The sequence below is a fragment of the Rhinatrema bivittatum genome, chromosome 1, assembly GCF_901001135.1.
Source record: "Rhinatrema bivittatum chromosome 1, aRhiBiv1.1, whole genome shotgun sequence".
In the NCBI taxonomy this organism is placed as follows: Eukaryota; Metazoa; Chordata; class Amphibia; order Gymnophiona; family Rhinatrematidae; genus Rhinatrema; species Rhinatrema bivittatum.
This window is the reverse complement of record NC_042615.1, coordinates 142,543,740-142,571,185: the sequence shown is the minus strand read 5'-3', so window position 1 is coordinate 142,571,185 and position 27,446 is coordinate 142,543,740. Positions and strand designations below refer to the sequence as shown.

Below are 27,446 nucleotides of genomic sequence, written 5' to 3'. Positions count from 1 at the left end.
TAAAATAGGCTCACCGGCGCGCAGGGCCCTGCTCGCGTAAATCCGCCCGGTTTTGGGCGGATTTACGCGAGCAGGGCTCTGAAAATCCGCCCCTTAATATCCATCACACCAACTAGCACACACAAGCTGTTATTCTGAAAATGAATCAGAAAAATAATACATTTGGCAGAACAGGGAGGGTCCTAGACTGGCCTAACTAGATTCAAGGAAAGGAAATTATCATATAAAATTAATTCCTTCTTCCTCTTCAACCAGCCAGACCAGTCCAAACACATGGGATGTACCCATTCTATTCCTCTACTGGATGGGACACTGACAAGTCTGTTCTCAAGACTTCTGAACCAAGGAAGCCCCTTCCCAGGCTTGAAGGTCGAGATGATAGTGCTTCAAAATGTATGCAAGGAAGACCAGGTCACTGCTCTGCAAATTTTCAAAAGGCAACACCAGGCTAAGTTCTGCCCATGAAGCCGCCTGCACCCTGATATCAATTTCTTGGGAAGTGGCAATACCTTAGATATGAATGCGTCCCCTATCACTTCCTTAATCCAATGAGCTATCAAAACCTTTAAAGCTGCTTGCCCTTCATAGAACCACTAAACAAAACAGATAAACAGAACCAAGTGATGCTCCAAGGTTCTGAAACTACTAGTGACCTGTAAATATCATAGAAGAACTCTTCTAACATTTAAATGATAAAGTTGAAAGTTGTGCATGTTCTTCTCCATCTGAGTCCCTTTGAAAGGAAGAGAGACATACTAACTGGTTAAGATGAAAAGGTCAAAACCACCTTAGGGATGAATGAAGGAACCATATGAATCTTCACTGCCTTGTCTGAAATACCCAAAAAAGGGCTCACTACATCACAGAGCCTGCAGCTCTGAAATTTATCTTGCGAAACAGCCTGCTACCAAAAAACACCGCCTTAAGAGTAAGCAGCTTAAGTAATACCTCTTTCAAAGGCTCAGATGGACGACTAACTAGATACAGTGGGCCCTTGACTTACGAACTCAATTGGTTCCAGAGGGCTGATTGTAACTCAAGTTGGTTGTAAGTCAAGACTTTGTTTTCCATAGGAAATAATGGAAGAACCCATAATGCATTCCAGACCTCTGAAAAGCACCCCTTACCTAACCATTTCTACAATAAAAAATGGTTGTATGAGGTCTGTAATTACCAGAAACACCTATACTTCCCTAGTGTACTCACCAAAAAGTTATAAAATGTGCTTAGCCTACCAGAAAAAACAATTCAAATTTATTTTTCATTTACTTATTTATTTAAAAGTTGACATCTTTGGTTGGCAGGAAGGGGGGAGGGAAAGCAAACAGCTCGGAGGATGAAATGGAAGGTGGTTATTGTTCAGAAGGAGAGTCCCATTCCATAAGAACATCAGGAATCTGGCTTTCTGGTGTCCTTTCTCTCCTTGGGAGAGTCTGAGCCCACTAGGACCTGCTTCTAGCTCACTTGGTCTCAACCTTTTTGCAACTAAAAACTGGTCTAAGGTTGTCTGTTTCTGTCTTTTCTTCAACATTGTTTGGTAGTATGACATTATCATTAAGCAAGTGAATGCAATGATTGGCTTTTCCTCTGTCTGGGTGGGTCTTCTCTACAAATGTTTGTAGCTCTGTCCATTTTTTCAGGATTTCCGTAATTCCATAAGAGGAAATTTGCTGCAGTGATTGTTGATCCTCCTCCTCCTCCTCTTCAGTAAGCGCCTCGGCTGCCATTCCCTGTTGCTCAGCCAAACATTGCTGAAATTCCTCTGTAGACAATTCCTCTGAGTGTTCCTCCATCAGTTCCTCAACATAAGCACTGTCTACCTGCAAGCCTATGGACTCGGCTATAGTGACAATGTCATTAACCACAGGGTTAGTTGCAGGGTCCGGCTCCTCTTCTTCTATAATTTTAGGCCACACTTTCTTCCAGGCAGATCTCAATGTCCTTTGAGAGACATTGGCCCAGGATTTCTCTATTAACCCCACACATGAAAAGATGCTGTAATGTTCTTTCCAGAATTCTTTAAGGGTTAAATCCGTATCTGAAACCATCTGGAAGCACTTCTGGAACAGTTCCTTGGTGTATAGCTTCTTAAAGTTAGCTATGACCTGCTGGTCCATAAGCTGCAGTAGAGGAGTTGTGTTAGGTGGGAGGAATTATATTGTGAGCCATGAGAATTCTTCAGTCAACTTGTCTTCCAAATCTCGTGGGTGAGCAGGAGCATTGTCCATAATGAGGAGAGCCTTGAGTGGTAATCCTTTGTCCTCAAGATATTTCTGTACAGTAGGACAGAAAATCTCCCTGATCCACTCAAGAAAAAGGACTCTTGTTACCCAGGCTTTTCTGTTAGATCTCCACATGACACCTAACCTATTCTTCATGACATTCTGTTTTCTGAACACTCTTGGGGTCTCAGAGTGATAAACCAATAGAGGCTTTATCTTGAGGTCACCACTCATATTGGCACATAGCAATAAGGTTAGCCTATCCTTCATTGGCTTGTGACCTGGCATTTTCTTCTCTTCCTGGGTAATGTATATTCTCTTGGGCATTTTCTTCCAGAAAAGTCCAGTTGCATCACAGTTGAAAACTTGCTGACAGGAAAAGCCATTTCTCTGTGTCATTGTTTCGAAGTGGAATAAGGTAGGGGGGGATTTAGGTAGGGCTGGGGGGTGGGAGCAGAAGAAAAGTTCCCTCCGAGGCTGCTTCCGATTTCGGAGCAGCCTTGGAGGGAACGGGGAAAGCCATCGGGGCTCCCCTAAGGCTCAGCACGCGCAAGGTGCACAAGTGTGCACCCCCTTGTGCACGCCGACCCTGGATTTTATAACATGCGCGTGGCAGCATGCGCATGTTATAAAATCGGGTGTAGATTTGTGCGCGCCGACTAGCACGCACAAACGTACCCCGCACGCGCTTCTTTAAAAATCTACCCCTGTGGATTTATCTTCCGCGAAAAGGCTGACAAATGCCCACCTAGCCTTTGTACTAAACAGTGGCCTCTCACGTCTTCATTGGAAGATCTGGGAATTTCTGGAACCCCTCCCCCCTGAAATTCCATCCTTCCCTCCCTCTTTGGAGTTCCAAAAAGACTGGAACTTACAAAATGCCACCTGCCAACATTCCTGGCATCACATATTGGTCGGGACATCTTTTAAGGCTGGACAATCAGGGAAATTTTGATTCCCCTTATGGTTTCACCAGCTTTCCTAGATCTTCTCCAAAAAGATTTCCCTCGAAGGAACATTTGGCCCACCTTATCTTGGAAACTGAATCTGCTAACCAGTTACATAGCTATAGCAAAAGACAGATAGCTACAATGGAAGCCACACTCCAAGTCAAAGCCCAGAATAATCCTTATGAAGCATCCACCAAAAAGGAGGCCCCCAGTTCCATCTGAGCTGCATCCTCCAAGACTGTTCCCCCACATACCAAGGAACTTTCCTGTATGTGTCCAGACAAACACAAACCTACCCTAGCAACAATACCACTGCACATAGCAGCCTGCAGCAGCAAACCAGCAGCCTCAGATGCCTGCTTAAGCACAGACTCTATCTTCTTATCCCAAGAATCCTTGAAGACAGAGCCCCCTTCTCCTAGTAGCAGCACAAACAAAAGCAACCACTTTACAGATTTTCAGCTTTCCCTTTCCTGAACTAGGAGGGGATACAGCCTTGCCATAGTCTTACCCCATTAAAATTTATCCCTGGGGTATCCATTACACATAGATCAAATTGTTAACTGGTCTATGCCTCAGAAACACTGGATAGTTTCCTTAAACTCATCATTATATGGTCTTCTTCTTCAGAGTTAACAAACTCCTCTCCTTTTCCTTCCTCTACATTGTGTCCTTAAGGACTGTGAAATTGTGGAAGAAAGTTCTTCTTCGTAGAGGGACCAAACTATACCTGAAACATCCTCTTCCCTAGGGGAACATTCCCCCTCTCCTCTGCTCTGGATTCCCAGAAGGAATTCCCAGGGAAGAGTTCCTGCAGGAAAGAAACTTAGAGCTACACTCAGCCCTATTAAAAAAAAGGCCTGATAAAAATACTTCACAACTCTGCTCCTCTTGGAACTCCACCCAGAGCCATGGATTAGTCTGCTGCAGTGTCCAAGCCCACTGGAACACATGTAGGAGGCCCTTGCTCTAAACTACCCCTTCTTGTGGTTCCAATATGGCCACTGTTCCCACCGTGGCAGCAAGCATGCTGGCAGGAATAGGCCTGCAGACGACTCTGCCAATGCGAGCCCTCCTGGACAGATGACTCATATGCTGCCCTTTCTCTCTCTTTCTCCTCCCGACAAGATTTACAGAGGTTTCCCCCTCCCTGAGCTTAATGGCACCCGCGCTCCTGAAGAGAAGCCACCACTTCCTGCCCTACTTCTACTTCCTCAGCCCGGAGTCCCTGCCCATATCACCAAGGGGGAAAAAAACCCAATAACTCACCCTCGGAAAGCAAACAGTTCTTCTGCTTTCCGCTTTCTCTTTTTTTTTTAAACTGCTTTAACAGCAAGTAGGAACCAGGCACAGCCACAGATCTCATGAGAAAGGAGGAAAATATAGTGAAAGAAGCCTTTTTTACTCTTTTTTTAAGGAGGAGAATAAACCATGGGAGAGAAAAAATGGAGAGGGGGGCTGAAGAGCGGTAATTCCAGTGAACACAGACAGGAAAAATCCTGATCCAATAACTGGAACCCCCCCCCAGTCCACTGGCTGTGCTCAACTGGGGGAGGGCGTTCAGGACTTTCACCTCAGCAATTGAAATTTCTATCTTTTTCACTCAGCCTCAGATCACTGCACAGGATGCTTATCTAACATTTGCTAGAGACAGAGAATACTGGTAAGCTGAGGTCAAGGCAGGAACCTCTATAGGGTGCCATCACCAAGCCTGTTAGTCTCTGTCTCCATCTGCTGGTTGGGGGACATAAACTCATATGTCTGGATTGGTCTGGCTGGATGAAGAGGAGGGGGTCATTATGGGAAGGTAAAGGGAGGGAGGTTCAGAATAAAACTGATAAAATTCTTTTTCACTGAAAATCTGGTAAACAAACTTTTAGCAGAGGTGGCAAAAGACAAAACAATGACAGAGTTCAAGCATGTATGGGACAGTCACAAAAAAGATTTTACTGGCAGAGGATGGAGGGAGAAGACCAGCTCAAGTATGAGATTAGGTGGAACAAGTGGCCATTTAACTGCCAACATCTTCTATGCTTCTAGGACAGCCACATGACCTTACCTTCTTAACGTTCCTGAAAGGTCCCAGTTTATGCTCTTCAAGATTGCAGCTCAGTCACTACACTATCAGTTTGGTTGTATGGCTGGTTTCAACTCCAACAGATTTGTAGGAAAATTCAGTTTTCCCTAACATGATCAGAAAAGGCACCCCCACCCAGTAACAAATACAGCAGGCCTACAATAATTCCCTATGTCGCCCTGTACCTTGACAGATGGGTTTTTTTGTTTTGTTCTGAACAACATTCAAGCCTTTTATATTTAGTTTGCACTCACCATTCTCTTTTCGTAACCTTGAAATGAACTTCTTGGGTGGAATCACGCCAACTTTTTTCTTCTGTGTGGCAATGCTGTGAAAAAGGTCCGCCAAGCAAGTCAATAAGTTTTCCTTCTTTTTCAGCTGAGCCTTATATGCCAACACATTCTCTCGAAAGGGTCGACAAAAATACAAGGCTTGCAGCACAGAGTTACAGTAGCATGTATTCCCAAACTGTCAGAGCAAAGCAAAAACAAAAGGAATCATTGTCCACAATAATACAATGCAGACACTGAATCCAGTCTTGGGAACACATTTCCTCTACAACACAATAGCACCAAGCTGGGCTAACGTAAACCCAGCATTCACACATCAAAGATCATATGACATAAATATTTATGAAAAGATTTTCTGCCTTACTAAAAGGGCAAATGTGTTCGTTACACAAAGAATGGAATATTCCTGTACACCCCTTCAGGTATGCAGTAAGTGATTTCTGCCAGAAAAGGTGATGTCAAGATGCCTGTGGGAAGATTCCAGACTTTTCCAGGAGAATGGGAGTGAGAGCTGCTGCTAGTGGCCGTGTGGTGAGTCCGAAGAATCTGGAGGACCTGTGCTGGACCCTCTCGCCACCTGCAGCCCTGAGCAGAAAAAATGGCAGCAGGAGGGGGATGCTTGAAATCCAGAGTCTCAATCTTACCAGTATCAGGCTTAGACCACACTTCCATGAAATCTGTGAGCAGACTACATGTAGGGAATGGCAGCCCCTGATTAACCTTTAATCATGCCGCCATGGGAAGTGCGTGATGAACCCTCGGGTTTCGGCATGGTAGCCGGGCAGTAACACACTGATTGATGGACCTAGCTACTTGAAAACTGATGGCTGGCCGCTGTTGCCCATAACTAAATCTGTTGGGTAGTCTGCACCTCTAGCACAGAGGAGCAGGGAGAGAAGAGAATGTACTTGTTCGGCATCAAAAGGTCAATACTGACTGGAAATAGTCTGTTTATGCTGCTGTAAATACCAATCTTCTATTTCCCTCAAGTAAAAAAGTCTTTAGGAACAAAAATCCAGTCTCTTGTGCTTTATTAGTGAAATCAACTGGTATTAAAAATGAGTGCATTTCCCCATGAGTGGGCCCTGGAGATTTTTCCTCCACGCTCCACAGACGAAGCCCCATGCCCATTTCATGTTAAAGAGTGAGCCAATGCTACATTCAGAACACAATTAACTAGGAATTACAATTAACTTAAATCTACCACTTCTATATATGTGGCTGTCACTTATATAAGACCTTATTTTGAACAAATTAATATATAATAATAATAATACAGTTAATGGGACAGCTTCCGCTACTATCATTGATGTAATAGGGTACTAATTATATGTTACCATATACTACTTGTACTGAATAAATAATGGTTGTAAGAACCATGCTGGTCAAATATAATACAGCTAATAGTCAGGTCAGGTGCCTATGGAAACTGTACAGAGGACAATGTCAACAACGGTGACCCTTCTTATGTGCATGAAAAAAAAAATGTAATTCTCAAAAAAGCCTTTTTTTCATTACATTCTGGACATTCGAATGAATGTAAAGAATATTTTCAAAAAGGACCTGGACCATAATCTAAACAAAATATACAGTCAAATTAGAAAACCTAAGTAACAGCTTTAAGGAATGTCAAAAAAAGTGCCAGCTGCAATCATGTCACAAACACAGATGTCAAATGATGGATGTCATAATGCCTCTGTATCGTTCCATGGTAAGACCGCATCTTGAATACTGTGTGTAATTCTGGTCACTGCATCTCAAAAAAGATATAGTTGCATTGGAGAAAGTACAGAGAAGGGTGACCAAAATGGTAAGTGGCATGGAATGGCTGCCCTATGAGGTAAGGCTAAGGAAGTTAGGGCTGTTCAGTTTGAAGAGACAACTGAGGGGAGATATGACAGAGATCTACAAAATCATGAAAGGACTTGAACAAGTTAATGTAAATCGGTTATTTATTCTCTAATAAAAGGATTAGGGCACTCCATGAAGTTAGCAAGTAGTTCATTTAAAACAAATCAAAGAAAATTCTTTTTCACTAAGTGCATAAAGCTCTGGAATTCATCGCCAGAGGATGTGGTTACAACAATTAGTGTAGCTGGGTTTAAAAAAGGTTTGGATAATTTCCTAGAGGAAAAATCCATAAACTGCTATTAATTATTAAGCAATAGCAGCTTGAGATTTATTTAATGTTTGAGTACTTGCCAAGTACTTGTGACCTGGATTGGCCACTGTTAGAAACAGGATACTGGGCTTGATGGACCCTAGGATGACCCAGTATGGCAATTCTTATGTTCTTAAAATTAACTATGAACAATTTTGAAACAGCGCAAGTTTTGCCCAAGTCATGAATCTGATATTTGGCAAAACTGTGTGCAAAATTGGGCACTCTAATACAAAAAAAAATGCTCAGACTGTCTTGTGGGACTTTTAATAAATATGTCCTTTCTGAAAAGGTCCAAATACACTGGGGACAGAAAGGCCATTTTTTTTTTAAACAGAAATCACTTTGACAAAAACTTTTCTAGAGGCAGAAGTACTGAAAAATAAGTATCTGAGCTGACTTCCAACCAATTATAAAATTTAGGGCTGAATTTTCAAAAGGGTTTACATGCATAAGCCTGTGTTTTATGCACGTAAATGGCTGTTAGAAAACACACACACACACACACTCACATACATTTTGCAATCAAATATTCAGCAAGATGATAGCTAAATTTGTGAGCAAACACTCGATCCTTGCTATATGGGCAGAGCAGGCAGCAAAACCCAAAAGAAGTTTTAAAAAATCAGTGCGAGAGGAACTAGAAATACTGATTAATAGCTGATAGACAATGAAGAGTGGATCAAAGACTCAATAGTATCGAAGACATTAGAAACTATCAGGCATTCTATAAATGGCCTTACACAAGTCAAGGGAGGTAAGTTTCATTTATCTGGCAGATGGCAAGAGATGTAGATGCTTTTTCACTAGAGTAAGTTGTAGTGAACAGTTGTGGCTAATTTTCCTTTAAAAATTTGCTAACACTTGCGTAGGTATCAAAATACGCATCTACTTTGCCCCAGTTTATCTGTAGGTGAGGGTAAAGTGGGAAAAATGTTGCACGTATATTTGAAACTTGAATACATATGCATAGTTTAGTACCCTGAACCAAGCCCGCCTACTAAAACATCCATTTTTTGAGCTGCCTAGCACAACCACACAGTGCTCAGCAAGAGACTGTTTTCACAACCCCAGATCTAGTCGGCTAACTCCTCCTAAAGTGGTATCTAAAATGGCCAAATTAGTGTCCAGCATCAGGGAAAAATAGTAAGTGGTTTGAGGAGTCTGACAACTGAATAAGTACTGCAGAATACTCGTTTAAACATGTCCAACAATAGAACAGTAAGCTTGAAAACAAATGTTCAGGGATGTATAACAGGGTGTAAAATGTCAAGAATAGAAGCGGGAGTAAGAATGTGCAAATTATCGGGGATTGCCCAAAAAAAAGTAGAAGGACCCAACTCTATTAAGTTTCTTGCGAGATGGTTTCCAAATTTACTAGAGCTTAAATGCAAGAATAAGTTAGTTGAAATCGATAGTGTCTCATGCTGTCATATTATTATATTATGCTGGTAAACCGATATTTACCAGCATCAATGGCTTTGAAAGTTTGAGATGGGGTGACCTGAACAGCGCACAGTACTTAAGGTGAAGTCGCACAATAGATCAACACAGATGTATTAAAATAACTTTCGTTTTATTTTCCATTCCTTTCCTTATAATACCCAACGTTCTCTTTGCTTTTTGACTGCCGCTGAACCTTGGGCTGAGGATTTCAAAAATACTGTCTACATGACTTCAAGATTCTTTTCCTGGATGGTGACACCTAAAATGTAACTCAGTATTGTAAACACTGTAAATGACGGCCCATCTACTGTGCACAGCAGTGATTTTATGCACATTTTCCCCAAAGTAGATCAAGTTCCCCCATGGAAGCCACCTCCAATCCCATTGTGTTCCCTTTAGAGTTGCAACTGTAGCTCTGTGCAGGTTATCCCCAGGCCTTCCAGGAAACTATAGTTTGGACCATTCTTCTCTATATGTATCACTTTGCGCTCGTCTACATTTTGACGCCCAGTCCCCCAATCTTACAAGGTCCTCATATAATTCCTCACAATCAGCTTGTGATTTCACTACTTTGAAGAATACTTTGTGTCATCTGCAAATTTGATTGCCTCGCTCCTCTCTCCCTTCTCCATATCAGAGGAGCCTGCTGTTTTAATCACTGGGCTCCTCCTCCCTCTCCTCCTATCGGATAAGTTAAAGTTAGGCTCAATGAACATTGGAACCGTATTCAGACTGGCAAAATCTGAAGCACTTCTTGTCAGTCATTGCATTTAACATGTGTTGGATTTTTTGTGATTGCCAGAGTTAAGAATGACTGAGGTGGAGGGACTGTGATAAAACTTTTGGGATATATGGAGCAATGCTAGATATTTAGATTGAAAAAAAAATGCAATTCCCTCTGGATTGTATATTGATAAGGACCTTCTAGTATTTTCTTGACCTTTTTGGTCTTTGATTGGTACAGCATTTGTATTATGGTGGATCCTAATACTATGTTTTATTGGCTTAATCATGAACCAAGGATTTTGAAGTTTTGGTGTCTTGTCACCTTTGAATTACTATGTAAACCCTTATACTTATAAAGGAAGTTGAACCCAGTTCTGCTTCATCCACTAGGCACATTAGGCAATCAACTAGCGTTGTGCAACAATTTTGAGGGCAGCAGGAGGTGGAAACTTTAGTATCGCTGTGGCATGAATGATGCAAAATGTTAATAAATTAACTGGGACCATTCCCATCCTAAAATCCCTACCCTGACTTCAAACTCTTTACAGCATCAAGTTCCAAATTCTGGGTCTGACTTTCAAGATTCTCAAAGGCAAAGTGACACTTTACCTGAACATGTGTTTCACCCCATACACACCCTCCTCCACACTCAGAAGCACAAGCTTCACCCCGATCTCCATCACCTCACCCAGGCCCTTCACCACTCGATCCAAACCTCCCATCCAAAAACTGGTAACAGAAAACTGCGATTTAATTTGCATGATTTAAAAAAACAAGCATGTGTGTAAGTTGGATAAAGTGCGCGTGTAATCCACTTATAAAATATTTACTTGTGCACGTACTTCTAAACCCTGCTCTGGAATATCCCTAAAATGCCTTTTGTGTGTATATATTCATATGCATCCCTCCAAGGAAGAAAAAGGAAGGTGTTTGGAGGAGGCCAGGATCTGTAAAAGCAGCAACTTGGAAGTAAACTCACAAGGCACAGCACACAGGCGGCGTCTTCACTCAGCACCAAGGCTGTTCCGCATGGTTTGGGCTCACAGGCACAGGCCACGGTTGGATCTTGGCAATCTGTGGAGTACCTGAGAGCGCAGGCAGGACAAGACTTGGGCCCGGGCTTGGATCAGAAGTTTGGCAAGGATCCAAAATCAGTCATGGGTCAGAAGCAGGAATCAAGGGCCAGTTGGACAGCATTTCCAAAGGCAAGGCCTATTAAGACTGTTTAGACCAGTAAAGGTATGTCAAACAGAGACTCCTTAAGTACAACTTCCAAACAGGAGACACACTGAAGGCTGGTCTAATCCTGAGAGTCTGCGTCTCGAGTTCCAAGGGTCGCCAAATCTGCTATACCTTACACTGATACAGCTAATATGCATGTACTTTGATCTTTTAAAACATACTCCTTATGCATGTACATGCTATTTATACATGCAACTTTCAATTTTATGCACACAGTCCTTTTGAAAAATATTCCTCAAAATACTTATATAAAAAAGTGTTTTATGCTAAGTAGCATGCTGAACTTAGAATTACCTGAACAGAATGCTGTACTTAAATAAATTCCTATCATTAATGTAATCACAAAGAGATCTCTGCCTCTAAGCCACTCGGGCAAAATGCAATATAATAGAGCTAGTTCAATACTTAAGAAATGAGACAAGAGAAAACAAAACTGTTTCATGTTTGTCTTTTTATTCTAGTATTATTTGCTCAGATATTTGCTAACTTTACTGATCCTAAAAGTCTTCTGAATGCAGCAAAACTATTTCAGCAGGCAAACCAGTGAAATGGATGGATTGCATCTGGGAGACAGAAGGGAGTACACTGCAGTGGGAAAGGTGGGCAGCACATTACTAGAAACGGTCATGCCAGAAAACGTTTGGTAGATGACCTGGGTCACTCAGTGCCTATGGTAGGACTTTCATTCATCACTCCATTATCAAGCACAGTTTATCCCCACTTTTCACTTTCCTTCTCTCTCGCCCCCTTTCTCCTCCCTATCGCAGAACTGGACTTCTCAGAAACCACGATGCCCCCAGGACCCTTGCACAAAGAGATGCTCCTGAGCGATAGCCTGCTGACCTCTTCTCACCCACAGCGGCTATGAATCTATAGCCTAAGGACAGACTGTGTCCCTCACACAGCAGCCTGCGATATCGCTGCTCAGTGAACTTTCCAATCACGCTACGTCATTCCATTTTAATAAACTGTAGAGCAAGAGCTAGAGTTGCATTTCTGCAGTTTTCATTCATGGTGAGATCTCTGAACTTGAAAGATAGGAAGAAGACTGAATAGATTAAAGCATTTGTAAGAAATTAGATTTTCAGTCATGTAGGTGGCAGGGGTGAGGGGACAGTTTTGAAAGGAATTCCCGCAGGCAAACCAGTAAATAAATACTCAATGAAAAATACACCCTTTCAAGCCGATGCAATAAGGTGCATCCAGTCTAGCACACGGGTTTCCTTGCATTTGGACATGAGTTTTGGGCATGCAAAATTAGTGCCCAATGCAGTAAGGAGATTAGCGCGCCCAAAATGCACGCCCTAACAAACATAAACCCGAAAGTGCCCAACGCATGCAAATAGCACGTAGATGAAGACATTAATTATTACCCTCCGATACAGGAAAGCGCGCCCAAAGGCTGGATGCCCAACACATACCTTTTAATGCAGGGAATTTAACTTTCGTTCCGGAGGTGGAGTAAAATTAACCCGTAGTCAAGGGTTCATGAGAAACATTAAAAAATACGGTCCTCTATGTTGCAATAACTGTGTGTTCTCCTCCTTAGTATCGTTTTGACTCTTGAATTTACTGCTTGCGGTGGAAAAAAATAAATGTGTATTGTCATGCTCAAAAAGAAACCCACTTTTCTTATGGCCACACAATTTAGACACCAATAGCAATGGGTGCATAGCATAATTCACTTCAGCAACCTCAGCAAAATAACAAAAAGGTAGCGCGATCAAAACAGACACTCGTATTGAGCACCTGTTGCAATCATGGGGGCCCAATGCAATAAATTATTTTGAGTGCTACAGATGCAACAGACGTACAATTTAGGCTGCCCTGATTTCCTTCTGATTTAAATACTGTATCGATTACTCACAGGCTATGGATGTGCGTGAGTTTAGGACAACAAGCACTCAATACAAGAGCCCGTTTTGAGTGCTCATCTAACTGCATCAGCACATTTTTTTGGGAAAAAAAGAGGGCAGCACCTGGGAAAGGGCCAATGAAGTACAGGCGGGGATTTCATTTTTTTTTAAATCTCCATTCTGTTACGATCCTGTCCGCAGACCCCATCCTGCGGACAGTCTCTCACCTCTCTCTCTGCCGGGCCCAGCACTGCCACTCCTCTTCACGGCCACAGGCCGCTGCCGGTGCTCCTGTGTGCGGCCTGCTGCTGCTCCCTCCTGCGCAGCTGGAGCCGCGCCGCCGACTCCACCTACAGGGCAATTCCCCTGCCAGGATTCCCTCCTTCTCCGCGGCCCGAACGCCGCTGCCAAAGTCTTTCTGTTCACGGCAGGGAGCCACCACCACCTCGTCCTCTTCTTCGGGGCTGAAGGAAGCTCCAGTGCAGCTCCTCTTCAGCGGCAGGAGCCGCCTCCAGCCTGCTCCTTCTTCCTCCATGCGGCAGGATGCCACTACAGGCCTTGGCTCCTCCCATCTTCCTCCAGGGCTCCGTCTAGGCGTGGGAGCGCGCCTCTCTCCTCTTGTTAAAGGGCCAGAGACAGGAAGTACTCCTGTGCCCTCCAGATGACGTCTTCAGAGCTCTTCCTGGTCCTGCCCTATATAAAGGCACTGCTTCAGTTCCTCAGTGCCTTCGGATGGAGTTACACACTACATGGAACTTCTCCTTTGTCCATGAAATTTCACCGCTTCCATCGTGGTCCATCTTGCTGCTCCTATCCAGAAGACTTCATGTTCCATGTCTTCTTGTTCCTGACATCTTCGTCTGACGCTCCAGGTTTCATTCCTTGTCAGATCGTCCCCGTGGTATGTTCCAACCCTTGGCTTCCCTTCCCGTAAGCTCAGGGTTCCTCGTCCATATCCAGATGTCCCAGATGTTCCTGATGCCCAGATATCCAGATGTCCTCTGGTTCAAGTGATCCAGATGTCCAGGTGTCCTGATGTCCGTCATCTCTCCTCTACGACCCTTTGATCTCTTCTCGTCCAGAATCCACTCTACCTGGGTCCGTCTGTCCAGATGTCTAGAGACCCCAATGTCCAGACGTCCAGATGTCCTCTGGTTCTGAGTTCCAGATGTCCAGGTGTCCAGATGACCTGCGCTTGAGGCATCCCCTCTTGCGTACCCTCTTCTTCGTTCCGTGCACATCCCGCTCTCCGGGTGGTCTGCGACTAGCATTCCAGGTTGTGTAGGGTGCCTAGTGGGACAGGGTGGTCTGTGACCAGTCCATGTCGGGCCTTGTAGGGTGCCCTGAGGGACAGCACTCTCTCTCATCTTCAAGAGTCCCGTCTTGTCCAAGTCTTCGAGAGTCTCATCTCGTCCAAGTCTCCAAGAGCCTAATCTCTTCTTCATCTTCAAGTTTCATCTTGTCCAAGTCTCCAAGAGTTTCGTCTTGTCCAAGTCTCCAAGAGTTTCGTCTTGTCCAACGCTCCAAGAGTCCCATCTCATCCAGTCCAGGAGTCCTCTTCTCGTCCAAGTTCCAGGAGTCCTCGTTCCCCTATGTACTCTGACTCTTTTACTCTCTCGGGTCCGGAATCTCCTACTCCTGTACCTTGCCTCATTGTTCCAGCCCTCTGCCTCCGTCAATCCTCACTAATACGTGTTGGTTCAACAGAGGGTTGACCCACTTCATCCTCCTCCTGTGTTCTTGCTCAGCCTATGCCTGTACTTGCTCACCTCCCTTGGGGTGTGTCTTGGGGCTCCTCCCTGAGCCACCTTGGGGCCCAAGGGCTCACTCTCTCCCAGGAGCAAGCGATCGTGCCTCTACACCCTTCCCAGGGCTCACTGGGTGTGTTCGTAACAGTATCCGAAGACCATGAGCTTGATGAGCCGGTGCCTGTGATGGGCACAAAATTTCCTGGACAAATTTTTAAAATTTTTGTCTGGTCTAACTTTTACCAGAGATTTTTTCCACAAAATTTTCTAGACAAATTATTTCTATGTGTCTGGTCAGAACTTTTTATTAGAAAATTTTTCTCAAGTTTGCTGGACTTATGTTACTTGTTTTCTAACAAAATTTTTCTGAACTCTTGTTCCCTATATTTAAGCAGAAAAAAATATTCCCAAGTTCCGAACTTTGGTTTCTGGTTGCAAGCAGAGGTTTTTCTCCAAGTTCTGAACTCACGGTTTCCTAAATTTTTAAACAAATTTTGTCTTTTCTTGGATTTACATTTCCTGTTCTTAAGCAGGATTTTCCTTCCAAATTCCTGGACTCATGTTTTTTGTTTTTCACTCAGAATTGTGTACTAACCCACTTGTCTCTTTTCAGTATTTCTGGTTTCCTATGACCTGCAGGAGGCACCTGCATCCAGACTTTCTTCGTTTCCCTCCAGTCCTGGAACCTTCTCGACAAACAGAAGGTGCCTGCCACCGTTCCAAGGACCATCTTCATTCCTTCCCACTGCAATGTTCGTTCTCCCTGGGTTTCACACGACCTGCAGGAGGTGCCTGCACCCAGACTTCCACATCCAGTACCAACTTTGACTCCTTCGTCAAATATCTCCTAGAAGATATATCACCAGAGTATACTCCACAGCACTCTAGATTCCTGGGTTCCATATGACCTGCAGGAGGCGCCTGCTCCCAGATTTCCATTTCCAGTATCAACTTTGACTTCTCGTTCCTGCTTTACTTCACAGTACTGGCCAGCCACCAGACTTCCAAAGGGAAACTCCCAGGGGAGTTTAACTTTGGCTCACAGACCCATGGGCCTGCAAGTACAGCAAGGAGTTTGAAAATTGGTCTCTGATTGTATTACGACCTTCGTAACAGAAAAGAGGAGTATGTAGGATAAGTAGGGACCTTTATTTTCAGTTTTTATTTTATTTTTCCTGGAAATTTCAATGTTATAACGAAGAAAAATGATGATAAATGACTTTGTTACAACAAACAGGAGAAAACTCCATGGAAAAGTCATTTCTCCTTTAATTTTGTTTGTTATAACATTGACATTTCCAAGAAAAATAAAATAAAAACTGAAAATGAAGGTCCCTAAGTACAAGGCAGTAGATCTGAATGATGCAGCAGAGCTGGTATTTGGTCGGTTTTCACATGCATTTATTCTGTGAACAGTTTTAATGTGGGCACTACAGCACATTTCTGCTTGAGCTGGAGTGGAAATAAAATGTTTTGCACTCGTCCTTTCAAAGACGCCACAGAATGCTGCAAGGATTTAATTTAAGAATAACATAACTATAGAAGCAGCAGTAATTTCAGGATCTTTTCAGATAACTGCAAACAGTGTATGAAGGGTCTCTCTTTACGAGTTCTGGCAGAGATGATAACATAAATGGCCTCTGGCATCTCAATAAATCATGAATCTGCTGGCAGCCACATTAGTGTCGCAAAATGACACGTGCTGTCATTTCAAGTTTCCTATCTTGTATAGCAGAAGTGCACCAATTTGGAAACCTAATTTAAAAAAAAAACAAAACTGTATGACTTTGGTGATATCCAGAATTTCCGCAGGAGAAGATCACAGAGCACTGAGATATTTAAAGCCACCTCCTTCGGCTCACATGCCAGAACTAACTATCCTGCTCTCTGATTTTCTACCTCTTTACAACAGGAGAACCTGCCGCCCCATTCTGCAGCTAAACTATACAAAAAAACCAAAACCTATATATTGAATAAAACCTGTGCACATCAGCTACACTTTTCTCTTCTGCAGAGAGATACGAGGGGAAGCCAGTTTTCAAAGAGATTTACATGCATATATTGGTCGTCTGGCAATGGCTCCCCTTTGATGCCACTGAAAGTGCATACATACACTTGGTCGCTTGCGGCTGAGCGTTGAAAGCCCTGGCTGCAGGCATTTTTTGAAACGCCAAAACACAGCTCTGTGGGGATGGTGGGAAACGTTTCTGCACTGCCACACTTCTGGGTCAATCTAAGATACGTTTTCTGAAAGAATACCTAGAAAATCAACTTATGGGCGAAAGATTCTTGTAGGGTGGTTTGTTTAGAGCCATTGTAAATCAGGGGAATGCCTGAGGTCATTTGTTCCCGCTGCAGAGTTTGAAAAAAATAAGTAAAAAGTGACAAGTGTTTTCCTGGTTGCTCATAAGATTATTCATTCACAAGAGGACTTTTATTTTCATGAAAAGTATTCTCCAGGGCTATTATTATAAAAAAAATAATGGCAACTAGTAATGGGAGAATTGGATCCTGAGTCTTGTGACTGCATATATTAATACCCTTGAAGAGGAATACAAAATTTAAAAAAAGAAAGAAAAAGTGAAAAAATTGAGAATAGGTCTTAAAAGAGATGTTAATTCCTTCACTATTTTTCATTAGTCCACAATTTTCTCTGTTTATATTATCTAGGTGTATACATCGGGTTTTCTTGGTTTTTTTAGTAGTTTTTCACTCTGATTTTTTATATATTCAGTGTTACTTTTTATGCTGTAAACTATTATGCAACCTCTTTTTGAGGAAAAAGATAGTATGTGACAACAAAAATGGTGTTGGCCTGCACTATAAGCCTTATGTAGAGAGACGTAAATACATATACCGGGTTTCAGTAAGATACCAGACAGGCACTTTTGTTTAATAGAATGAGAACCTCCGGGACAGGAGGTCATCATATGAAGCTGGAGAGAAGATAACGCAAAAGAAAGACAAGAAAATATATTTCCACTGAGAAGGTGGTAGGATAGTCTTTCAAGAAGGTGGCAAGAGCCAAAACGGTGACAGAAGTCAGGCGTTATCTGGGACAGATGCATAGGGACCATACTACTGGCTATGTTCCTACGCCAACTGTCTTCCTAGCCTTTACCCAGATTGCAGCCATAGCAAAGCTACTCATTAATTTAAGATGACTTCATGTAACAAAATTTTACCAAGGGCCTTCCATGAATCAAAATGTAACGGAACATTTTCACTTTACACAGGTGAGAAAAAAAATTAGTTGACGAAAGAAAACTGAATGATGTGGGGTTTCTAAGCATGTTATGCTATCTGACACAGCCCAATAATGCTGTCTTATGCAGCCAACCATATAATGATATTGAGTGTGACTAGTGTAGTGCAGGGTGTACTCAGCACTCATAATAACAATACTTACATTGACCAAGCCAAAGTAGTGTTCATTGATTGGAAACTGCTCTGGGCCAATGTCTTTTTCCAGAGCAGAGGCATTGGTGCCCTGAGAAAAGAAGAAACATAAAATAAATCCCAACTTCAGATTAAGATGTTCAAACATACTGCATCTGAACAGTGGGAAGAAAGGCAGAACAGTTTTAAGTTAAAAACACAACATCTGTGAATTTTGGAGATCCTGGCTTTGTTCCACCAGCTAGAACTTACTGTCTGATCTTCAGAAAACAATTTAATCTCCTTGTGATCAAAATGATTTACTAAGGCTTTTCTCCCATGCTGTGTCTATGGGCATAATGCTTAGTAAATAAGGTCCTTAGATTGCAAACTCTTTGCAGTTCAAAAACAGGCCGAGTTTCACAATAGCAAAATTCAGAAATTACCATAACTTGATTTTCAGACCTATTCTATTTCAAATATTTCTGATGAATATTCATTGTGGATATCCTGAAAACCAGAGCTGTAGAAGGGGAGGACTTTGAGGATGATAGTTGATTCACCCTGTTCTAAATCATTAAGAAGATACAGAAGGTATTTAGGGCTGATGCAAGTTATCACCACACCAAGGGATGTGCTTCATTCGTGCCGCTCCAAAAGTAGCAAGCCTACTGCTAAACTCCCTGCACTTTAAGCCCTCAGCTTAAAATGCAGAGAGTTTAGCATCACTGCAATGCTGTGTCCGTATCCCTCCTTCTCGCCAGAACAGCAAACGCTGCCAGTCGAGAGAGCAGGGGGAGTTGGCTTGGGGTACACAACCCAAACGTCTCCTCTAGCAGTGACCAAAACTGCTACTGAGCCAAGAGGACAACAACAAAAAAGTATAATAATGTTTTTGCTTTATGTTCAAATGTATAAATGTTAGTCTGCAATTAAATGAGATAATTTATCAACTTCTAGAGTGCCAAGAACTCCAACATAAATGTGAATTGTAAGATTCTTCATCATCAAAATTGTCCACATGAACTGTGGCTAACACATGGTAGTAAGTGTGCTAATGCAGCAGGCTGCTACAACTCTCTTCTGAAAGAAGAGTTACACAGTTACAGTGAAGTTTTATTTTGTTCACCCACCATAACATCAATCAATGTCTGTCTACCCTGACTGCTGCAATTTAAGAGCTGCAATGGCTTAAACTGCAGCAGTAGAGATTTAGGTTTGATATTAAGAAGCCCATTCCAACTCTAAATATAGTTAAATGCTAGAACAAAATTACTCGGTAAAATGGTAGAATCTCAATCACCCAACGTTTTTAAGAACAGATTAGACAATTGCATATCTGACTTGGTTTAGTAGCATTGGATCTTCCCTGGAGGAAGAAAGATGAACTGGATGACCTCTTGATATCCTTTCCAACCCCACTATTCGTTCAAATTATGTTTTATTGGTTTTCTAATTCCAAAAGAGTATTTCCCCTTCCCTCACATAAAGATTGATAAAAGACCAACCACAAAAAATGCAAATGCAGCAAACTGCATAGATATGAAAACAAAGTTAATAAGCAAAAAATGGATAGTGAAAGGTATTGTAACAAATAATATGAATAAGAAAAGTAGTATGTGGTATGCAGGGGCAACAAAAGTACCAATATGGACACCCATTTACAAATTACAATATACTAGCAAGTTTCTCCATGTATTCCACAACAGGACCAAATCTCCCAATGAAGGTGCAATTTAATATTAATCTGAGAGGTCAGAAGCTCCATTACACAAATATTTCAAGACTACAGGGTCACTTATCAAATTGTGATGTGCCGTTATCTGGATCGCGTGCATTAGGACCTTATCGTCGCATCAGGGCGGTACTATGTAAATGAGGGAAAGAATGTGGGCGGAGTTTGGGCAGGGTTATGTCCTGGCAGTGCTGCGGGCGATAATGTTTTACACATTATCGCCAGCAGCACTGCGGGAAATAACACCACCTTTTCCCGTGGCAGGCGAAACCGCACCGCTGCGATGTGGCCGGCTGTACACTGTCGCCCCCCCTCCCCAGGGCCATCATTCCACTGTGCTCACGCGGAATGATAAATCCCTCTGCAAAAGATTAGGAGGTATGTACATTGCCACTTAGATGCACTAGTGATACTGGCTTACAAAGAAGTTTAGGTAAGCCAGCAGACATATCAAAGTGGCATTAACGTGTACTTCAAGGGTACACCCAAGTGGGTAATATCATTAATCTTCCCAACAACCGCAGGCTAAGACCTTCTTCTATGAACGCAATCCCATCAAACATGCTTAAAATTTTCTTGGAAAGGACAATTTTCAAAGCCTGAGACACAGAATGGAAGAACAGCCTTAGTAAATCAGGTGCTAAGGTTGGCAGACGCTTTTGTAATAACTGACTGTTCCAGATTCACTACAGGATGTGTGCAAATCTGGCGCTCCTAGATGGACTACCTGTGTAATAACACCAGCTCAATTTCTGGGGCATTTGAGAGCTATTACAACCTTAATAACAAAGATTACCATTGGATCTTTACTAATTTGGCTCCTGGACTGAAGGAATTAGAGAGGCCAAATTGTTAAGCTGATGTGCTTGCTAGTTCTTGTAGTCTGACCATTCCTTTGCATGTGAAATCTGGATAATGTATAATCAGGGCTATTCAGAGGTCATTTATTCTTTTGCAAGCATGAACACAAACAATGGAATCCACTGCTAACCGCTGAGTTAATTGTTAACAACAGGTAGAATAACTTGAGCCTTAGGTAGTTCACAAAAGTTGCCATCGCTTTTCTTTATTTTCATGACAAAAATCATGTTGAGCAACATTTGTATTTGTATGCAAACTGAAAAAGGACAAATCTTCCTTGAAAATGAGTTTTAAATGTCGGTTTTAGAATCCCAATTGAGGACCCCTCTGTCTCCTGTACACTGGCCCTGATAATCTCCCCACTATACAAGCTGTACTGGACCTAAACACTTCCAACAGGTTCATACCTTCAAAAGGATCCCTGCTTGGATATCAGACAAATCCCAATAATTCTGCTTCTAACATCACAAAGACCCCATTCTCCCTTGTTATTAACGTGCAAAGTAAGAAAAGCACTTTGCAATATATTTTTATCTGGCACGATTTTAAGCTTTAGAGGACCCCCCTCAAAGTTTTACTGAGTTTCCTAGAATAGCAAAGATTACCTACGGCCAGGGTCCATTAAAGAGCAGCTTTCAGGCTAAACAATCAAAAAGAAAGCGTGATCAGAGACTCCCTGTGAGCCGCAAGCTCCTACCTAGCCAAGTGTCGTACTTCAACCCTCATGCATAAAGCACGCCGAGGAGAACAAAACGCCTAAGTTAAAATCCTCTAATAACTCCAAGCAGGGAGTAACCTTTATGCTTTAACAAATCCTCTGGACTTGTTTTCCCAAAGGGCTTCTCCCATTATGTGCCCGGGTCACGACTCTGATAAACAAAAAAGTCTTCACCAAGCCTCCGCCTGAGCCCTACAGAAGTCTTAAGCAAAAAGGACAAAGAAAAAGCACAAGAGGGCCCCAGATGTATCCAGAAAGAGGCATTTCTAAAGTGTATGTATACACACACACACCTCCACACACAAACACACACTCTTTTCTTAACTGATCACACTCACGGTTCAACTAGTAAAGTGGACTGAGGGCGACAAAGGGACCAGTCAATGCTGAGAGATTTTTGTTATACAAGTTTCAAAAGTTAAGGTTTATTGTCATTTATATCCCGTTGCCTCAGCATAGCCTTCACAGCGGTTAACATTTCATTAAAAATACTGTAAGAGAAATTACAATCAATTGTAAAATAAAACAACTAAAAGTTAAAAGAAATGACAGAAGACATGTTAATTATTAAAAGATACAACATATGAAATCATAAATATTTAAACCAATAAAATGAAATACTAAAAGCATAAAAATCTATACTTCCAGCTTTATTTAAAGGTTAAAATAGAGCCACCTGTGGATATAAAATTAAATGCATGTCTGTTTCTCGTTTTCATATTAGGCCACGTTAAACAACCATGTTTTAAGTTCTGCGTTAAATTTATTTTTCTCCTGCTGCATCCTCAGTTGAACTGGTAGTGTATTCCACAGTTTTGATCCTGCAATTGACAGCGCTCTCTCTCTCTGACTTGGCTGAGATGTGCCGATTTGATGGAGGGAATTGATAAAAGTCCTTTATAGAAGTTTCAAAGATTTCTCTTTACTTCCAAGGCAGGAAAGGGGGCTTTGAACTGCAACAGATGCTTTAAAACAATTTATCAGGATTGACGGGATTTAAAGCAGAGCCCTTAGAAGGCAGAGACCAGGAAGCAGCACAAGAGCCACGGGAGTTGCAAAGTCAAGAAAATGCCAGAAATATACACCCTGCAGTTGCCAATTACATGCCTTCAGAAGCTCCCATTTGTTCAGTACAGGCCACGTCCTGAATGGTGATAGTATATAAGGAGAGCAACACAGGTACACCTTTCCTGATACAACAGACTCCTGGAATATGTTCTCTGAAACCTCTGCTCTTCTGGACTTTATCTTACACAGCATCGAGCCCTGTAAGCCTGCTCCAGTGTACCTGCTCTGCATCCAGCTTCACAGCCCTGCCCTGCAACTAGCTCTACAGCCCTGCTCCAGTGTTCAAGCTGCATGCCTAGACATCTCCCAAGCTAGGCCTGGTTTTACTAACCTTGGCTCAACCTTTGTTCTCTTTAAGTACACCTCTTCCTAACATGCCATTCATTGATGACCGCACCATCACTGACAGTTTTTACCAGCCCAAAATTGGTGGCTAGGCTGAGATGGAGCAGGTGACCGGGATGCCAGACACTTTAAAGGACTTAATAAATGTCATTCAAATAATACAGACAGAGGTCCACAGCCTCCAACAGAAGATTAATACCCTGCAGGCCTAACCTGGTTCAAAATGAACGGCTGTCCCAGCCATCAACCCACTTGCAAAGCCTCAAATGTCACGCCTAGAAATATCTGATGAAACAAGAAAGGAATTTCATGAATTCCTCAATCAGTGTAGATTCTGGGTCATAAGAACGTAAGAAATGCCATACTGGGTTAGACCAATGGTCCATCAAGCCCAGCATCCTGTCTCCAACAGCGGCCAATCCAAGTCACATGTACCTGGCAAGTACCCAAACATTAGACAGATCACAAGCGACTATTGCTTATTAATTACCGTGATAGCAGTTTATGGATTTAACTTCTAGGAACTTATCCAAACCTTTTTTAAACCGAGTAGCACTAACTGCTGAAACCACATCCCATGGCAATGAATTCCAGAGCTTAACTATGCGCTGAGTGAAAAAGAATTTTCTTCAATTTCTTTTAAATGAGCTACTTGCTAAATTCATGGAGTGCCCCCTGGTCCTTCTATTATCTGAGAGAGTAAATAACTGATTTACATTAACTTGTTCAAGTCCTTTCATGATTTTGTAGACTTCTATCATATCCCTCTCAGTTGTCTCTTTTCCAAACTGAACAGCACTAACTTCTTTAGCCTTTCCTCAAAGGGCAACCGTTCCATGCCCCATATCATTTTGGTCTCCCTTCTCTGCACTTTCTCCAGTGCAGCTATATCCTTTTTGAGATGCAGTGACCAGAATTGCACACAGTACTCAAGATGCAGTCTCATCATGGAGCGATACAGAGGCATTATGACATCCTCTGTTTTATTTTCCATTCCTTTCCTAATAATTCCTATCGCTCTATTTGCTTTTGTGATCACCACAGCACCTTGGGCCGATGATTTCAATGGGTGGTAACTCCTAAGATAGAACCTAACATTGTGTAACTACAGCAAGGGTTATTTTTCCCTACATGCATCACTTTGCACTTGTCCATGATAAACTTCATCTGCCATTTGGAAGCCCAATCTTCCAGTCTCACAAGGTCCTCCTGCAATTCATCAAAATCCGCTTGAGATTTAACTACTCTGCATAATTTTGTGTCATCCTCAAATTTGATCATCTCACTCATCATACCCCTTTCCAGATCATTTATAAATATATTTAAAAACACCGGGCCAAATACAGGTCCCTGAGGAACTCCACTGTTTACTTTTTTTCCACTGAGAAAACTGATCATTTAATCCTACTCTCTGTTTCCTGTCTTTTAACCAACTTGCAATCCATAAAGGGACATTGCCTCCTATCCCATGACTTTTTAGTTTTCTTAGAAGCCTCTCATGCGGGACTTTGTCGAATGCCTTCTGAAAATCCAAATACACCACAAGTACTGGTTCACCTTTGTCTACATGTTTATTCACCCCTTCAAAAAAATGTAGATTTGTGAGGCAAGACTTCCCTGGGGTAAATCCATGTTGGCTGTGTCCCATCAAACCAGTTATATCTAAATGTTTTGTAATTTTATTCTTTGTAACAGTTTACACGATCTTTCCCGGCACTGAAGTCAGGCTCATCAGTCTATAGTTTCCCAGATCACCCCTCTTTTAATGTGGCCTTCATGAACAGCCTATTTTCAAAGGAGGCTTTGACTTGGTCTACACTGCAACTAAAGTAAGACAGTCTGATCCTTGACCGTGTGAACCAATTTCTAGCCATCATTTCTCAGGCCTTTGGGGAACCAGACTGGGACCAGCTAGCAGAGAATAGTCTCATGCATCTCCACCAAGATCAATGTATAGTGGTAGAGTATGCTGCAAAATTTCATTGTTGGGCCACTGATCTGGATTGGAACTAACCAATGCTTTGGGCTCATATTAGAGAGGGTTCTTGCAAGTCATACATAGAATAAGTTGACATGGCTAGACTCTCGGGGGAACCTGGAGGCTCTGTCCTCCCTTTATGCCTGTACTGACAAACTCTAGATAGAACCAAATCACGAGAAGAAGCAAGATGATTCTGGTCCTTCCAGTAGGTAACCACCTTAGGACAGCATGAGGTTTTGGCTATCAGTAGTGGAAAAGGAGAGGTACCATCCAGAAGGCCTTTGCCCCATGCCAAACACAACCTGAAGAAGGCTGCCAACCCCCTGCCCAGCCATACCCGGTAGACTAGTGAAGACCTGGTGGTCTAGTTGGGCCCAGAGCGAGCTGGGCCGGCCGACTGCTAAATCCAAAATGGCACTGCCTGGCCTTTGCCCCATCACGTGATAGGGGTAAAGGCTGGGCTGTGCCATTTAAAAAATGGTGGCAACTGGCCCACAGACTAGGGGGCGCTCCGGGCTCCACTAGACTACTAGGTATGGTGAAGGGATGGGCTACAGGTGATTAGGGGCTGGTAGCCTTCTACCGGGGGGGGGGCAGTTGGAAATAGGGGTTGACTTTTTTGGAAAAGAGAGGTTTGGGTATGGGGGCGGGGCATTGCCACACAATTTTTACATTTATTTTATTTAACTTTTCTCACTTCAGGGCTGCTTCTAGTGGAAGTGGGGGTAGGTGTGTGGACATCTTGCAAAACTCTGGGAGGGTGTGGCAAAATGGCGGCCACCTTTGCCTAAGGCCACCATCGCACAATTTTAGGTTACTTTCACTGCAATATTTTTTTCCTATGGTATTTGCAGGAAAAAATACCAAGGTAAGCCCCTATAGTATTTTTCTGCAGCCTGTGGTATTTTCCCCTCCATCGAAAAATTCCACAGCATAGAAAATGACATGAAATTATTTTAAAACTAATAAGAGAAAATATTTTTTTACTCAATGCATAATTAAGCTCTGGAATTTGTTGCCTGAGGATGTGGTGAAAGATTTTAGTTTAACTGCATTTAAAAAAGGTTTGAACAAATTCCTGGAGAAAAAGTCGATCAACAATTAGTAAGGTAGAGATGCAGAAACCCACTGCTAATCCCTGGATAAGTAGCTTGGAATTTATCTACCCCTTGGGATCCTGCCAGGTACTTTTGATCTGACTTGGCCACTGTTGGAAACAGGATACTGGGCTTGATGGACCCTTGGTCTGACCTAGTATGACAAGCCTTATGTTCTTCTAACTTTGATATGAACTGATTATTATATGCCTGACAATATTTAAATAAAAAGATTTTTTTAAAAAGGCACGACATAGAGTAATCATATAACTCCATATAAAAGGGACAGACTGAACCAATCCTGATTGTACACTATTGTATACATGGAGACTTAGTTCTCATTTCCTTAAGAAAAGCAGGTCTGCTTCTTCCTACAAGCAAAGGGGTACAACCAGGACTGGCTCAGCTTGTCCCTTTTGATATGAAGCTCTATGGTCTTCCTAGGTAGCGTGTCAGCAACGCCCAATATATAAACACATCTCTTAGACTACAACTTCCCAAACCTGTCCTTGGTGACCACATAACCAGCCTACTTTTGAGGATATCCACAACAAATATACATGAAATAAATTTGCATATATTAGAGACCCAATATATGCAAAAATATCTCATGCATATTTGTTATGGATAGACTGAAAACCTGACTGTAATGGAGCCATTAGGCCAGATTTGGAAAGCCCTGTGCTAGACAAACATTTCTAGGATTATGCACAGATACTTTGGAATAAAAATTACAATTCACTTTTCTCAGGTGCCAAATGATTTGAAATTTTCATGTTACAAAACTCTATGATAAAAATTTGAGATGGGATTTAAAAAAATCATTGGGGTAGGTATTCAAAAGCCATTTAGAAGGATAACAGGAAAGTTATCCGTCTAAATGGCTTAGCCGCATATTTAAAAGCTTATCTGGCTAAATTATAGCCGGATAACAAATTATCCCGCTAGAATTTAACCAGGTAAGTTGGGGGTGTTTCTCGGACAGGCATTCCAGGGAGGAGTGGAGTTAGCAAGTTAAGCTAAGAGAAGGAGGCATCTCTGGGAGGGCACAGGGGAGGGGATGATAGAGGCAGGCACTGTGCGCTGCATTTTGTGTGCGCCTTGTCCATGCCCTGCACACTACCCACTAAATCCCACGCTCTAGGGCTGGGCTTGTGCCATGGCACAGGGGGTGACTGCAGTGGAAGGCAAAACATAACTGCACTTCCCAGCCATCGAAATCAACTCGCCTTTAGGTGAGTGAAATTTTGAAAACCTGCAGATGTACATTGGTATTCCATTTCATTTCTTTGTTTCCCATCATTCTGTATAAACGTTCAAAATGGGTCCCAGGGGGTGTCAGGGAACCCTATGCACTCCTCTCTCTGACATCACACCTTCAGAGTCAGAAAAGACGGATGCATGTAGTAAGGGAACTTTGGTGACACATTCACGTGCACATTGCAAGAGATGATCCTGCAGTAGGAAAAAAGTGGTCATTCAGGCTGACCAGGACTCTCATCTCCCAGCTCTGAGAGAAGTTACCTGACCAAATGGCCTTCCATA

The 27,446-nt window shown here is 42.5% G+C and overlaps 1 protein-coding gene across 4 annotated transcripts in view; it reads right to left on the bottom strand.

The window, feature by feature from the left end:
* Positions 1–27,446, bottom strand: part of USP46 (ubiquitin specific peptidase 46) — an 84,609-nt gene that overhangs the window by 45,118 nt on the left and 12,045 nt on the right. For 3 of the 4 annotated variants that reach the window (XM_029587743.1, XM_029587759.1, XM_029587749.1), the window contains exons 2-3: positions 18,128–18,208; positions 5,504–5,717 (exon numbers count right to left, since the gene is read on the bottom strand). In XM_029587743.1, the coding sequence (XP_029443603.1) occupies positions 5,504–5,717; positions 18,128–18,208 (295 nt within the window). The remainder of the gene's footprint in view (positions 1–5,503; positions 5,718–18,127; positions 18,209–27,446) is intronic. The other variant, XM_029587767.1, reaches the window with a different exon arrangement.